Here is a 14,781-nt window from a genome sequence, read left to right on the forward strand (position 1 = left end):
TTGATGCGTTTTTCCTGGCGCTTGGATTGCTTTATGACGAACCTAATTCAGTGGATCAGGCAGAGAAAATCTTGCTGGCTTTGTGGCAGGGTCAGGATGAAGCGGAGATATATTGTCAGAAGTTTAGAAAGTGGTCTGTGCTCACTCAGTGGAATGAATGTGCCCTGGCAGCAATCTTCAGAAAGGGTCTCTCTGAAGCCCTTAAGGATGTCATGGTGGGATTTCCCATGCCTGCTGGTCTGAATGAGTCTATGTCCTTGGCCATTCAGATCGATCGACGCTTGCGTGAGCGTAAAGCTGTGCACCATTTGGCGGTACTATCTGAGCATGGGCCTGAGCCTATGCAATGTGATAGGACTTTGACCAGAGCTGAACGGCAAGAACACAGACGTCGGAATGGGCTATGTTTTTACTGTGGTGATTCCACTCATGCTATCTCCGATTGTCCTAAGCGCACTAAGCGGTTCGCTAGGTCTGCCACCATTGGTACGGTACAGTCTAAATTTCTATTGTCCGTTACTCTGATTTGCTCTTTGTCATCCTATTCTGTTATGGCATTTGTGGATTCAGGCGCTGCCCTGAATTTGATAGACTTGGAGTATGCTAGGCGCTGTGGTTTTTTCTTGGAGCCCTTGCAGTATCCTATTCCATTGAGAGGAATTGATGCTACGCCTTTGGCCAAGAATAAGCCTCAGTACTGGACCCAATTGACCATGTGCATGGCTCCTGCACATCAGGAGGATATCCGCTTTCTGGTGTTGCATAATCTGCATGATGTGGTCGTTTTGGGGTTGCCATGGCTACAGGTTCATAATCCAGTATTGGACTGGAAATCTATGTCTGTGTCCAGCTGGGGTTGCCAGGGGGTACATGGTTATGTTCCATTTTTGTCTATTTCGTCTTCCACTCCTTCTGAAGTTCCAGAGTTTTTGTCGGATTATCGGGATGTATTTGATGAGCCCAAAGCCAGTGCCCTACCTCATCATAGGGATTGCGATTGTGCAATTAATTTGATTCCTGGTAGTAAGTTTCCTAAGGGCCGATTGTTCAATTTATCTGTGCCAGAACACGCCGATATGCGGAGTTATATAAAGGAATCCTTGGAGAAAGGCCATATTCGGCCGTCGTCATCACCGTTAGGAGCAGGGTTCTTTTTTGTGGCCAAGAAGGATGGTTCTTTTAGACCTTGTATTGATTACCGCCTTCTTAATAAAATTACAGTCAAATTTCAGTATCCTTTGCCGTTGCTGTCTGATTTGTTTGCTCATATTAAAGGGGCTAGTTGGTTCACCAAGATAGATCTTCGAGGGGCGTATAATCTTGTGCGTATTAAACAAGGCGATGAATGGAAAACAGCATTTAATACGCCCGAGGGCCATTTTGAGTACCTGGTTATGCCATTCGGGCTTTCCAATGCTCCATCAGTATTTCAGTCCTTTATGCATGACATCTTCCGAGAGTACCTGGATAAATTCCTGATTGTGTATTTGGATGATATTTTGGTCTTTTCGGATGATTGGGAGTCTCATGTGAAGCAGGTCAGAATGGTGTTCCAGGTCCTTCGTGCGAATTCCTTGTTTGTGAAGGGGTCAAAGTGTCTCTTTGGAGTTCAGAAGGTTTCATTTTTGGGGTTCATTTTTTCCCCTTCTACTATCGAGATGGACCCTGTTAAAGTCCAGGCCATTTACGATTGGACTCAACCGACATCTGTGAAGAGCCTGCAAAAGTTCCTGGGCTTTGCTAATTTTTATCGGCGCTTCATCGCTAATTTTTCTACTGTTGCTAAACCGTTGACTGATTTGACCAAGAAGGGTGCTGATGTGGTCAATTGGTCTTCTGCAGCTGTAGAGGCTTTTCAGGAGTTGAAGCTTCGTTTTTCTTCTGCCCCTGTGTTGTGCCAGCCAGATGTTTCGCTCCCGTTTCAGGTTGAGGTTGATGCTTCTGAGATTGGAGCAGGGGATGTTTTGTCGCAAAGAAGTTCTGATGGCTCGGTGATTAAGCAATGTGCTTTCTTTTCTAGAATGTTTTTGCCTGCTGAGCGTAATTATGATGTTAGTAATCGTGAGTTGTTGGCCATGAAGTGGGCATTCGAGGAGTGGCGTCATTGGCTTGAAGGAGCCAAGCATCGCGTGGTGGTCTTGACAGATCACAAGAATTTGACTTATCTTGAGTCTGCCAAACGGTTGAATCCGAGACAGGCTCGATGGTCGTTATTTTTCTCCCGTTTTGATTTTGTGGTTTCGTACCTTCCGGGCTCTAAGAATGTGAAGACTGATGCCCTGTCAAGGAGTTTTGTGCCTGACTCTCCGGGTGTTCCTGAGCCGGCGGGTATTCTCAAAGAGGGGGTAATTTTGTCTGCCATCTCCCCTGATTTGCTGCGGGTGCTGCAAAAATTTCAGGCTGATAGACCTGACCGTTGCCCAGCGGAGAAACTGTTTGTCCCTGATAGATGGACTAGTAGAGTTATCTCTGAGATTCATTGTTCAGTGTTGGCTGGGCATCCTGGAATCTTTGGTACCAGAGATTTAGTGGCTAGATCCTTTTGGTGGCCGTCTTTGTCACGGGATGTGCGTTCTTTTGTGCAGTCCTGTGGGACTTGTGCTCGGGCTAAGCCCTGCTGTTCTCGTGCCAGTGGGTTACTTTTGCCCTTGCCGGTCCCGAAGAGGCCCTGGACGCATATTTCTATGGATTTTATTTCGGATCTCCCCGTCTCTCAAAAGATGTCGGTCATTTGGGTGGTTTGTGATCGCTTTTCTAAGATGGTCCATTTGGTACCTTTGTCTAAATTGCCTTCCTCCTCTGATTTGGTGCCATTATTTTTCCAGCATGCGGTTCATTTACATGGTATCCCGGAGAACATCGTTTCTGACAGAGGTTCCCAGTTTGTTTCGAGGTTTTGGCGATCCTTTTGTGCAAGGATGGGCATTGATTTGTCTTTTTCCTCGGCTTTCCATCCTCAGACAAATGGCCAAACTGAACGAACTAATCAAACTTTGGAAACATATCTGAGATGCTTTGTTTCTGCTGATCAGGATGATTGGGTGTCCTTTTTGCCGTTGGCTGAGTTCGCCCTTAATAATCGGGCCAGCTCGGCTACTTTGGTTTTGCCGTTTTTCTGCAATTCTGGTTTCCATCTTCGTTTCTCTTCAGGGCAGGTTGAGTCTTCAGACTGTCCTGATGTAGATACTGTGGTGGATAGGTTGCAGCAGATTTGGACTCATGTGGTGGACAATTTGACATTGTCCCAGGAGAAGGCTCAACGTTTCCCTAACCACCGGCGCTGTGTGGGTCCCCGACTTCGTGTTGGGGATTTGGTTTGGTTGTCGTCTCGTTATGTTTCTATGAAGGTTTCCTCTCCTAAGTTTAAGCCTCATTTCATTGGTCCGTATAAGATTTCTGAGGTTATCAATCCTGTGTCATTTCGTTTGGCCCTTCCTGCTTCTTTTGCCATCCATAATGTGTTCCATAGGTCGTTATTGCGGAGATACGTGGCGTCTGTGGTTCCATCCGTTGATCCTCCTGCCCCGGTGTTGGTTGAGGGGAGTTGGAGTATGTGGTGGAGAAGATTTTGGATTCTCGTGTTTCGAGACGGAAACTCCAGTACCTGGTCAAGTGGAAGGGTTATGGTCAGGAAGATAATTCCTGGGTTATTGCCTCTGATGTTCACGCTGCCGATCTGGTTCGTGCCTTTCATTTGGCTCATCCTGGTCGGCCTGGGGGCTCTGGTGAGGGTTCGGTGACCCCTCCTCAAGGGGGGGGTACTGTTGTGAATTCTGTTGTCGGGCTCCCTTCTGTGGTCATGAATGGTACTTTGGCTTGTTCTGTCCATGGACTTCCTCTGGTGGGTGTTTCTGAGTTTCCTTCCACAGGTGACGAGGTTAATTCGTTAGCTGCTGCTCTATTTAACTCCACTTAGATCTTTGCTCCATGCCACCTGTCAATGTTCCAGTATTGGTCTAGTTCACTCCTGGATCGTTCTTGTGACCTGTCTTCCCAGCAGAAGCTAAGTTCTAGCTTGTATTTCTTTGGTTTGCTATTTTTCTGTCCAGCTTGCTATTTTTATTGTTGTCTTGCTTGCTGGAAGCTCTGGGACGCAGAGGGAGCGCCTCCGCACCGTGAGTCGGTGCGGAGGGTCTTTTTGCGCCCTCTGCGTGGTCTTTTTGTAGGTTTTTGTGCTGACCGCAAAGTAATCTTTCCTATCCTCGGTCTGTTCAGTAAGTCGGGCCTCACTTTGCTAAATCTATTTCATCTCTGTGTTTGTATTTTCATCTTTACTCACAGTCTTTATATGTGGGGGGCTGCCTTTTCCTTTGGGTAATTTCTCTGAGGCAAAGTAGGCTTTATTTTTCTATCTTCAGGGCTAGCTAGTTCCTTAGGCTGTGCCGAGTTGCATAGGGAGCGTTAGGCGCAATCCACGGCTATTTCTAGTGTGTTTGATAGGATTAGGGATTGCGGTCAGCAGAGTTCCCACGTCCCAGAGCTCGTCCTTAATTATCGGTGGCTATCAGGTCATTCCGTGTGCTCTTAACCACCAGGTCCATTATTGTCCTGACCACCAGGTCATAACACCTCTGTACAAATCCCTAGTTAGACCGCACATGGAGTACTGTGTCCAGTTTTGGGCACCGGTGTTCAGGAAGGATATAATGGAACTAGAGAGAGTACAAAGGAGGGCAACAAAATTAATAAAGGGGATGGGAGAACTACAATACTCAGATAGATTAGCGAAATTAGGATTATTTAGTCTAGAAAAAAGACGACTGAGGGGCGATCTAATAATCATGTATAAGTATATAATGGGACAATACAAATATCTCGCTGAGGATCTGTTTATACCAAGGAAGGTGACGGGCACAAGGGGGCATTCTTTGCGTCTGGAGGAGAGAAGGTTTTTCCACCAACATAGAAGAGGATTCTTTACTGTTAGGGCGGTGAGAATCTGGAATTGCTTGTCTGAGGAGGTGGTGATGGCGAACTCAGTCGAGGGGTTCAAGAGAGGCCTGGATGTCTTCCTGGAGCAGAACAATATTGTATCATACAATTATTAGGTTCTGTAGAAGGACGTAGATCTGGGGATTTATTATGATGGAATATAGGCTGAACTGGATGGACAAATGTCTTTTTTCGGCTTTACTAACTATGTTACTATGTTACTGTTTCTATTACTATTACTATATTATATTAATAATTCAACTAATACTATTACTTCACTATTGTATTTACTACTGCAACTAATTATCACTACTACTATTACTGCTACTAATTATTCTAATATTACTAATGCTATTTCTACTACTAATTTTATTACTATTTTTACTTTTATTACTACTTCTATTTTACTACTATTATTACAACTTCTACTATTACTGCTTCTATTACTTTTTCAAATATTTTTGCTGTTCAGTGTTTTTGCACATACAAGACTATTACTATAAATACAACTATTTCTGCCATTTCCTCTACTACTTTGGCGTTCATCTTACTTTAGTGCTGGATCCCTTACAAATATTTTATTTTACATTTGTTGGGGAGGAAATTACCCTTCAGTACAATCCCATCCATCAGCCTTTGTATGAAATGGAACTTTGACTTTGGGACTCATGGCCAAACATCAGTGGCCAACCACCTTGTCGTCTTTTCTGGCTAAATGGGCATATATCTCTTCAGGACTTATGGAACAGTCTATTCAAAAATGGAAGTTAATGGGACAACAAAGAAACGGGCAAAGTTTCAAATAATAGGGAATTAGGATACTTTTTAAAAAGATGTAATGAAAGATGAAGATGGATCACATTTAACAATTTTTCTCCCAATCCGTATTGATTGTCGCTACCATGGACATCACATTCTATGAGCTCCCTTGCTTTGCCTTTTAGGGTATATTCCTGTTCCACAGATTAATTGAAATTTTATTTTGCTGGCCACATCTAATAAATTGATTTGTCTGTCCATCCTGACAGTGAACACTCAGGAGCAATGTACTTACAAATCCCTTACAAATCCTTATAACTTAAGCGCGGCAGGATGACTGCTGACACAACAAGAAAATGTTTCAATCAATCAGATCAATGGATGCAGAAAACATAGAACAGAATAGTAATAAAAATGTCCCAACAAAGCAAATGACGCATGATATTTCCATATAATATCTAGTTTCTATTCTGTCCCTTTATTATGAAGGTAAATTAACTCCAAACTGGTGCACTGTATTGATCCTAGTGCAGGGTCTGCGGGTGCAGCAAATGTTACAGAGATTCAAAGAATGCCACAGAGATTACCCTCTTGTCATGCACCTCCCCACAGACCCTACAAAGGAATAAACACCCCCCCACACACTAAAGTCAGACAATCTCATTGATATCACTATGGTTGGCTGACAATCTAATGTGTAAGTTGGCCTCTCAAATAACCCTGACAAATGATTTCCTAGAAGAGGAACGATTAGGCAACTTCAACAGCTGATCCAAAAGAGTTTGGAAGTGGTTCTATCGTAGAGAGCACAGAAATGTTCTGCCAAGATGAGTATTCTTGCATATGAGCAAGCCGGGAGAGATAGCCGTCAGGTGAACGACCTCTCGCAGAGTGATGGTAAAGATTCCATGGCTTTAGCATAGACTGGTCCTTTGGTCAATGGTGTGGAAGCAATTACATCTTGATCTTCAGTCACATGACCATGGAGGCCTATTCTCGGCTGCCACAATCGGTTGACTGGAACAGAATTTTACTAGAGGCACATCTGATGATGTCCCATTCCAGTTAATTTTCCTTGCCATGGATCACTGAACTAATCTGTGGCACTTGGGGTTCTAGGGAAGAAGGTCTTATTCCTTGTTTCTTGCTTATCTTTTCTGCCCTGTGAGAAATCTGCTGATAGCTGATTTATTTCATTACATGGAAGGAAAGGAGAAAAGTCCTAGTCATAAATTGAAAGCAACTGTACATCCCTAACCTAGAATATTACAGGTAATATTGTTAGTGAAACTGTATATGCAACTGACCTCTTGGAAGAAAAGAAACATCGAGAAGACTATTATAAAATGTTTTGTTAGGTTTAATGCAGTGCTCTTAAGTGTTTAGAATATAGGATAAATCTAGCCAAAAAATGTAGAGGTTGGTTACAAAACATTTTGGAAATGGGAACCTAACCAGTCCTTAAATGGCTTTTTCAGAAGATTTTTTTTTCAAAGGGCAGGCAATATCATAAAGCAGTAAAATAACCGATAAAACAGTAGTTTAGGCCACTGATGCTCCAGTTCCCGGTGGTCTGGATTTACATTTGGTCAGCTGATCATGTGCCATATAAGCCTATGACTGCTTGATCAGTGATCAGCTGTGATTGTGTGCCAGCTAAGTACATCAACAATGCAACCAATCACTTGTGACACTCCCAGAGCCAGTGAATGGCCTCAGCCATTAAGAATTAGATGGCATGAAATCAGTTTCAATGAAGGACCAGAAGAGCAGCAGTGTTGAAGGGAACCTGTCATCGGAAAAAACCTTATTAACCTGCAGATATGGGGTTAACCTACAGGTTAAAAGCGTTCTGAACCTGCCCAGTGGTGACACTTAGAGCACTGCTGCCAGGAGGAAATTAACTTTATTCCTCCCATGATTCAGTGATGGGGGTGCTGCCGGCACTGGTTCAGTCATCACTCTGTGTATAGAGAGCGGAACTGTCAGTCAATGCAGGGGGCGTGGCTACAGCCACCGCTTGCTATATACAGAGTGGTGACTGAACCCACGCCGGTGCTACCCCCGTGACTTAAACTCGAACATTACTGGAAAGAATAAAGTTAATTTCCTTAAATAAGTGCTGGCACCAGGCATATTCAGAATGCTATAATTCTGCAGATCTATAGAGTAATAACGTTTTTTCACATGACATGTTCCCTTTAAAGAAATGACTATTGGTTATTTCATATTTTAATCACATTCTCCGCTTTTTTAAGAAAATGTCTTGTAAAAGGGTCTAGTGTTTAGTGACACCCATCTTTTTTAATTGAAATAGTATTTTTAGAAGTGTCTTAGTTGATAAATGAAATGCTAGGTGAAATCCCAAGAAACAATGAAAACCCTATATTAAGGGTCACCAATCTAACCCAAGAAGAGGTGCGAAACCGGCTAAATAAGATTAAAATAGATAAATCTCCGGGTCCGGATGGCATACACCCACGAGTACTAAGAGAACTAAGTAATGTAATAGATAAACCATTATTTCTTATTTTTAGGGACTCTATAGCGACAGGGTCTGTTCCGCAGGACCGGCGCATAGCAAATGTGGTGCCAATATTCAAAAAGGGCTCTAAAAGTGAACCTGGAAATTATAGGCCAGTAAGTCTAACCTCTATTGTTGGTAAAATATTTGAAGGGTTTCTGAGGGATGTTATTCTGGATTATCTCAATGAGAATAACTGTTTAACTCCATATCAACATGGGTTTATGAGAAATCGCTCCTGTCAAACCAATCTAATCAGTTTTTATGAAGAGGTAAGCTATAGGCTGGACCACGGTGAGTCATTGGACGTGGTATATCTCGATTTTTCCAAAGCGTTTGATACCGTGCCGCACAAGAGGTTGGTACACAAAATGAGAATGCTTGGTCTGGGGGAAAATGTGTGTAAATGGGTTAGTAACTGGCTTAGTGATAGAAAGCAGAGGGTGGTTATAAATGGTATAGTCTCTAACTGGGTCGCTGTGACCAGTGGGGTACCGCAGGGGTCAGTATTGGGACCTGTTCTCTTCAACATATTCATTAATGATCTGGTAGAAGGTTTACACAGTAAAATATCGATATTTGCAGATGATACAAAACTATGTAAAGCAGTTAATACAAGAGAAGATAGTATTCTGCTACAGATGGATCTGGATAAGTTGGAAACTTGGGCTGAAAGGTGGCAGATGAGGTTTAACAATGATAAATGTAAGGTTATACACATGGGAAGAAGGAATCAATATCACCATTACACACTGAATGGGAAACCACTGGGTAAATCTGACAGGGAGAAGGACTTGGGGATCCTAGTTAATGATAAACTTACCTGGAGCAGCCAGTGCCAGGCAGCAGCTGCCAAGGCAAACAGGATCATGGGGTGCATTAAAAGAGGTCTGGATACACATGATGAGAGCATTATACTGCCTCTGTACAAATCCCTAGTTAGACCGCACATGGAGTACTGTGTCCAGTTTTGGGCACCGGTGCTCAGGAAGGATATAATGGAACTAGAGAGAGTACAAAGGAGGGCAACAAAATTAATAAAGGGGATGGGAGAACTACAATACCCAGATAGATTAGAGAAATTAGGATTATTTAGTCTAGAAAAAAGACGACTGAGGGGCGATCTAATAACCATGTATAAGTATATAAGGGGACAATACAAATATCTCGCTGAGGATCTGTTTATACCAAGGAAGGTGACGGGCACAAGGGGGCATTCTTTGCGTCTGGAGGAGAGAAGGTTTTTCCACCAACATAGAAGAGGATTCTTTACTGTTAGGGCAGTGAGAATCTGGAATTGCTTGCCTGAGGAGGTGGTGATGGCGAACTCAGTCGAGGGGTTCAAGAGAGGCCTGGATGTCTTCCTGGAGCAGAACAATATTGTATCATACAATTATTAGGTTCTGTAGAAGGACGTAGATCTGGGGATTTATTATGATGGAATATAGGCTGAACTGGATGGACAAATGTCTTTTTTCGGCCTTACTAACTATGTTACTATGTTACTATGATACAAGAACATATGACACTTATGTTCACCTGACTTTTTAATTATGTTTCTTAAAAACATTGTTAATACATTTTTATACATTTTTTTACACATTTCAATAGATATTATTTCTTAAAAAAATCAATAAAATTGTCCTTTTTTTTCAGATCCATATGTGAAAGTAAATCTGTATCATGCGAAGAAAAGAATTTCCAAAAAGAAAACTCATGTGAAGAAATGTACCCCGAATGCAGTGTTCAACGAACTCTTTGTGTTTGACATTCCTTGCGAAGGCTTGGAAGACATAAGTGTGGAGTTCCTGATGATGGATTCAGACAGGGGCTCCAGGAATGAGATTATTGGTCGATTAATCCTAGGAGCCTCAGCGGATGGAACAGGTGGAGAACATTGGAAGGAAATCTGTGAACATCCTCGGAGACAGATTGCCAAGTGGCACATGTTGTGTGATGGTTAGGAGCTTCGATTTGAACGGACTTTAGCATTCTTTATTTTTATTTATTTCTTTGCCATGTAAAATAAGAAGCTTGCAGTGACATTCTTATTTTTTATTTTAACACACGATCAATAGCAAAATTAAAATAGAAAAAAAAATAGATGAAAAATAAAAGGACAAAATTAATTTTTGCCAAGGAACGAAAACAAAAAAAAAATCACTACCTTCACTTTATAAAATGGAAATTTTTGCAATTTATAGTGATTAAATCTATATAAAACGTTTGGTCATTGTTTTGGAGCAACTCCATAAGCACCCATCTTTGCTGTTGGATTAAGGGCATGTAAGAAATGAGGAAATTTTCGATTGGGCAGACATCATTGCTTAACAATATAATAGAGAATTTAGAATTCTTTGAGTTGCATGAATCCCACGGCCTTTATGATGGAGTAGCCACAATGGCTACAGTCTGGCTTAATATTCCAAAATTATGAAAAATGAGTACAGGGATGGAACTATTAAAATATATCGATATGTTCTGGACAAAGATGAATTCATTTTAGTTGATTTGGCAACCCAAAATGACCAATAGCTAACAAACGGTGAATTGTATCCATCAAAAGCAACATGTGAATCGGAACATCTCATTGATTCACTATTCTACAAATGTTTCCATTATTCTTTTAAATCCCCATAGTTCACCGTATTTATAACCAAAAATCTTAAATAAAATCTATTTTTTGTGGTAATTAAAAATTAATGTTTTAACACCTGATTCCATGGCTTTTAGGAATCGCAATAATTAAGAGTAAAAACTGAAAACGACAAACAACAATTTTTTGTTTAGAATTAATTTTTATCAATATCAGGGTGAATCCAAATTCCCTTTCCAAAAAGCACACACTTAAGGATGAAACTATGCTAGTAAATTTCTTCACTAATTTATACATTTTTGGAATTGAAATAGGAATGTCTCCTACTCCCAAACTTGATACTGTCCCTAAACTATTTCCAACTTGTGTCCATAAAATATTTTTTTTAATAATGAGTTATCATACATGGACAACCTGATGTTGTGCCCTCTTTTTACACTAGAAGTCCCAGAGAGGGGTCATTTAACATTTCTACCTTTGGAACCTTTGGAGCTCGAAATTTCTTGGACTTCTAGTGTTAGGGTATTCGAACATCATAGGGTGACTATCTTCTATTAAGAGACAGCACAGACAAGTCAATGGGTAGGTGATGTTAAAGTTGGAAGTTCCATTATTTTTTTGGACAACCAATTGGATGCAGTGGTCAAGTTGTTGATAATGCTTTAGATTTTGGGTTCTAATGGGCATCTTTTCATGGTGTAACAAAGAGGCATTTAATGTATGACTGCACCTCCAACAGTAGTTAAGTTGAAATTTCTGGTTTTCCAAGAGAGCTTGTCATGCCCTCTTTAGACCATTACGCACTATCATGCATTACTTTATTTCAATGTGTACCAACTCTATAAAGTCTATGAAGATCTAGTGGATAAAGCAATGTTCATTTGTCAAACACCTCTATCAAACTCTTACGTAAAGAAAGGGAATTTTGCACTCCAAAAATGTGAAAAAGAAAAATGTAAAGGTGGCAGATGAGGTTTAACAATGATAAATGTAAGGTTATACACATGGGAAGAAGGAATCAATATCACCATTACACACTGAACGGGAAACCACTGGGTAAATCTGACAGGGAGAAGGACTTGGGGATCCTAGTTAATGATAAACTTACCTGGAGCAGCCAGTGCCAGGCAGCAGCTGCCAAGGCAAACAGGATCATGGGGTGCATTAAAAGAGGTCTGGATACACATGATGAGAGCATTATACTGCCTCTGTACAAATCCCTAGTTAGACCGCACATGGAGTACTGTGTCCAGTTTTGGGCACCGGTGCTCAGGAAGGATATAATGGAACTAGAGAGAGTACAAAGGAGAGCAACAAAATTAATAAAGGGGATGGGAGAACTACAATACCTAGATAGATTAGCAAAATTAGGATTATTTAGTCTAGAAAAAAGACGACTGAGGGGCGATCTAATAACCATGTATAAGTATATAAGGGGACAATACAAATATCTCGCTGAGGATTTGTTTATACCATGGAAGGTGACGGGCACAAGGGGGCATTCTTTGCGTCTGGAGGAGAGAAGGTTTTTCCACCAACATAGAAGAGGATTCTTTACTGTTAGGGCAGTGAGAATCTGGAATTGCTTGCCTGAGGAGGTGGTGATGGCGAACTCAGTCGAGGGGTTCAAGAGAGGCCTGGATGTCTTCCTGGAGCAGAACAATATTGTATCATACAATTATTAGGTTCTGTAGAAGGACGTAGATCTGGGGATTTATTATGATGGAATATAGGCTGAACTGGATGGACAAATGTCTTTTTTCGGCCTTACTATGTTACTATGTTACTATTTGTTTGCTCCATTTGTTTCAGTCTTGAAAATCATACCTTCATTAGATGGATTGCCTAATTATAGAGAGAAAGTGGACTGAATCATTGTATTATTAATGGGTTACAGCTCCAAATAAACTCAAACTCTTAGTCGTTGGATAGTAGAATATGGACAAAATAATCAGCAACGATCCATAATATATACTATTTTTGAAAAACTGTAAATTGCAAACATTCTCTAATTAAAGTAGAAGGTATGAGATTTTTTTTAAACTAAGAACACCTCCAGTCAGATTTCATGAAAACCCTCCTATTTATTCAGGTGTTGTAGGAACAAATGCAATATTAATTACTTTTGTTAAATTAATTAGATCAAGTTACCAGAATGAATATGAAATTTTACAATTTATAGGAAACCACCAATGTGCTCCGAGAAGTTGTCACAACTTCCCTTCTCCTACTTTTTCCACTTACGGTCAGAATATGCATTTTTCAACTGGGGGTCAAAACGAGCACAAGAGAAAGCTCCTGTGGCTGCCATACTTACTGGAAAAATAAAGCTGGTGTCCACCAACCAGAGATGGTACGAAATGCAACATAAAAGAAAGATAAAATCTTAATATAAGGTTAGAAGACAATATGACTGTTTCTTGTATCTTTGAGGAGGCTCTGTTGCTTGGAAAACCCATGATCAAATGTATTATTAGGGAAACTTGAAGCAATAGAGGTTTTCTTTCTTGAGATCCTCTTCTTTCTAACCGAGCAGAGAGCATCTACAAAGAGCTCTGGAGGACACAACATGTGGTTCGTCCCTATATATATTAACGAGGACTGTGTAATTCTTAATTTCTCCAGTGGAGGCACTGCAGGGAAATTGAAGACTTAAAATGCCAGTTTATCCAAAGATTACAACTGATTGCTGTGATCAGTTTATTATTTGGGAACTCTTCTAACAAAAAAAAAGGATTTAAAGAAAATCAGTTTTGAGTAAAAAGGCTCTTTTCATTTCAATGCTTGGCTATAAAAAAAAAATCAACTGAGATATTCGAGCTATATGGGTCAGGTTTTTGAGAATAAAATCATATTTTTAGTGAGGACGTTATCCCACATTGACTGTATTCACTCTTGCTCTGCTGTGACGTCAAAATCAGAAGACCATTGACACCAATCAAACCAAAAGACTTCCATCGAACAACCTGCTTCCCATTCCGCATCTCATGCATTGTTGTTCTGTTTGTGACTTGTTGTATGAAATTGTGATTTTAATACAGTGTGTGATAAAAATAATGAAAGACACAAGAGGAAGACCGTGAGGTACCCAAAGGGCTCGGACTCGGAATCAGTGGGTCTTGCGAATGATGTGAATCTGTGCACTATAAGAGTACAGTATGTAGCATAAAGTATGTTATATTGAACTATTAACCAGTATGTCCCAGTAACAGATAAGGGGCTAGTAACTGTTTTGTGTCACTGGAATAAACAAAACAAAAACACCTTACTGTCCGAACTTGTAGCAAATTTGCCTTTTTTACGTCTTTATTCGAACGTCCGACTGCACTACTGGTTTTTGTGTGTTGCATTTCTTTTTTTCTTTTTTTTATTGTTTTTTTTTTTTGTATATGAAGACAAGGAAAGAGATTGTTGGTAATTCTCCAGATAAAAAGAAACACCACCCCCCGTTACTGTACTGTATGCCATCTATTTCCAGAGGTATGACATTAACGAACAATGTATTATTACGTATTATTCCTGCTGAATGGGGGCGACTGGGTAATACGACCTCCCTATACTAGTGTGTATACAAGCTGATAATTCATGTGCAATCAATGGGACATGGTGTTCAATTTTACTGTACAGCATATTTGGGTTGTATTAAAGATAAAGGCTATGCATTTTAACGTGAGTACATTGTCTTTTATTGAAGTTCATGGGAAGTGCAATTTTTTTCTGATGTAGGGGAGCTCGCAACAATATAGGGGTTCACAGAGTCTTTTCAAAATTAAAAGAAATGAGCAGATCAGATAAGATTCAAATTTGCCTGATTTTCCCGGGGAATTGGATTCAGAGGGAAGTTATTCGCTGCAAATTTAATATCCCTTATTACGTTCTAGGGGTTTTCTAGACCCCAAAGCATAATAACCATAAGATGTAAAAAATTAAAAAAAATCCTTACAATCACCTCACCCGTCACCTGTTCAGC

General features: G+C 40.6%; 1 protein-coding gene across 1 annotated transcript in view; it reads left to right on the forward strand.

Moving 5' to 3' along the window:
• SYT4 (synaptotagmin 4) overlaps nt 1–14,479 on the forward strand; it is a 66,970-nt gene extending 52,491 nt beyond the window's left edge. The window contains exon 4 of the mRNA XM_069747169.1: nt 9,872–14,479. Within this exon, the coding sequence (XP_069603270.1) occupies nt 9,872–10,179 (308 nt within the window). The 3' untranslated portion in view covers nt 10,180–14,479. The remainder of the gene's footprint in view (nt 1–9,871) is intronic.
• The last annotated feature ends 302 nt before the right edge of the window (nt 14,480–14,781 follow it).

Source organism: Ranitomeya imitator, chromosome 1, assembly GCF_032444005.1.
Source record: "Ranitomeya imitator isolate aRanImi1 chromosome 1, aRanImi1.pri, whole genome shotgun sequence".
NCBI lineage: Eukaryota > Metazoa > Chordata > Amphibia > Anura > Dendrobatidae > Ranitomeya > Ranitomeya imitator.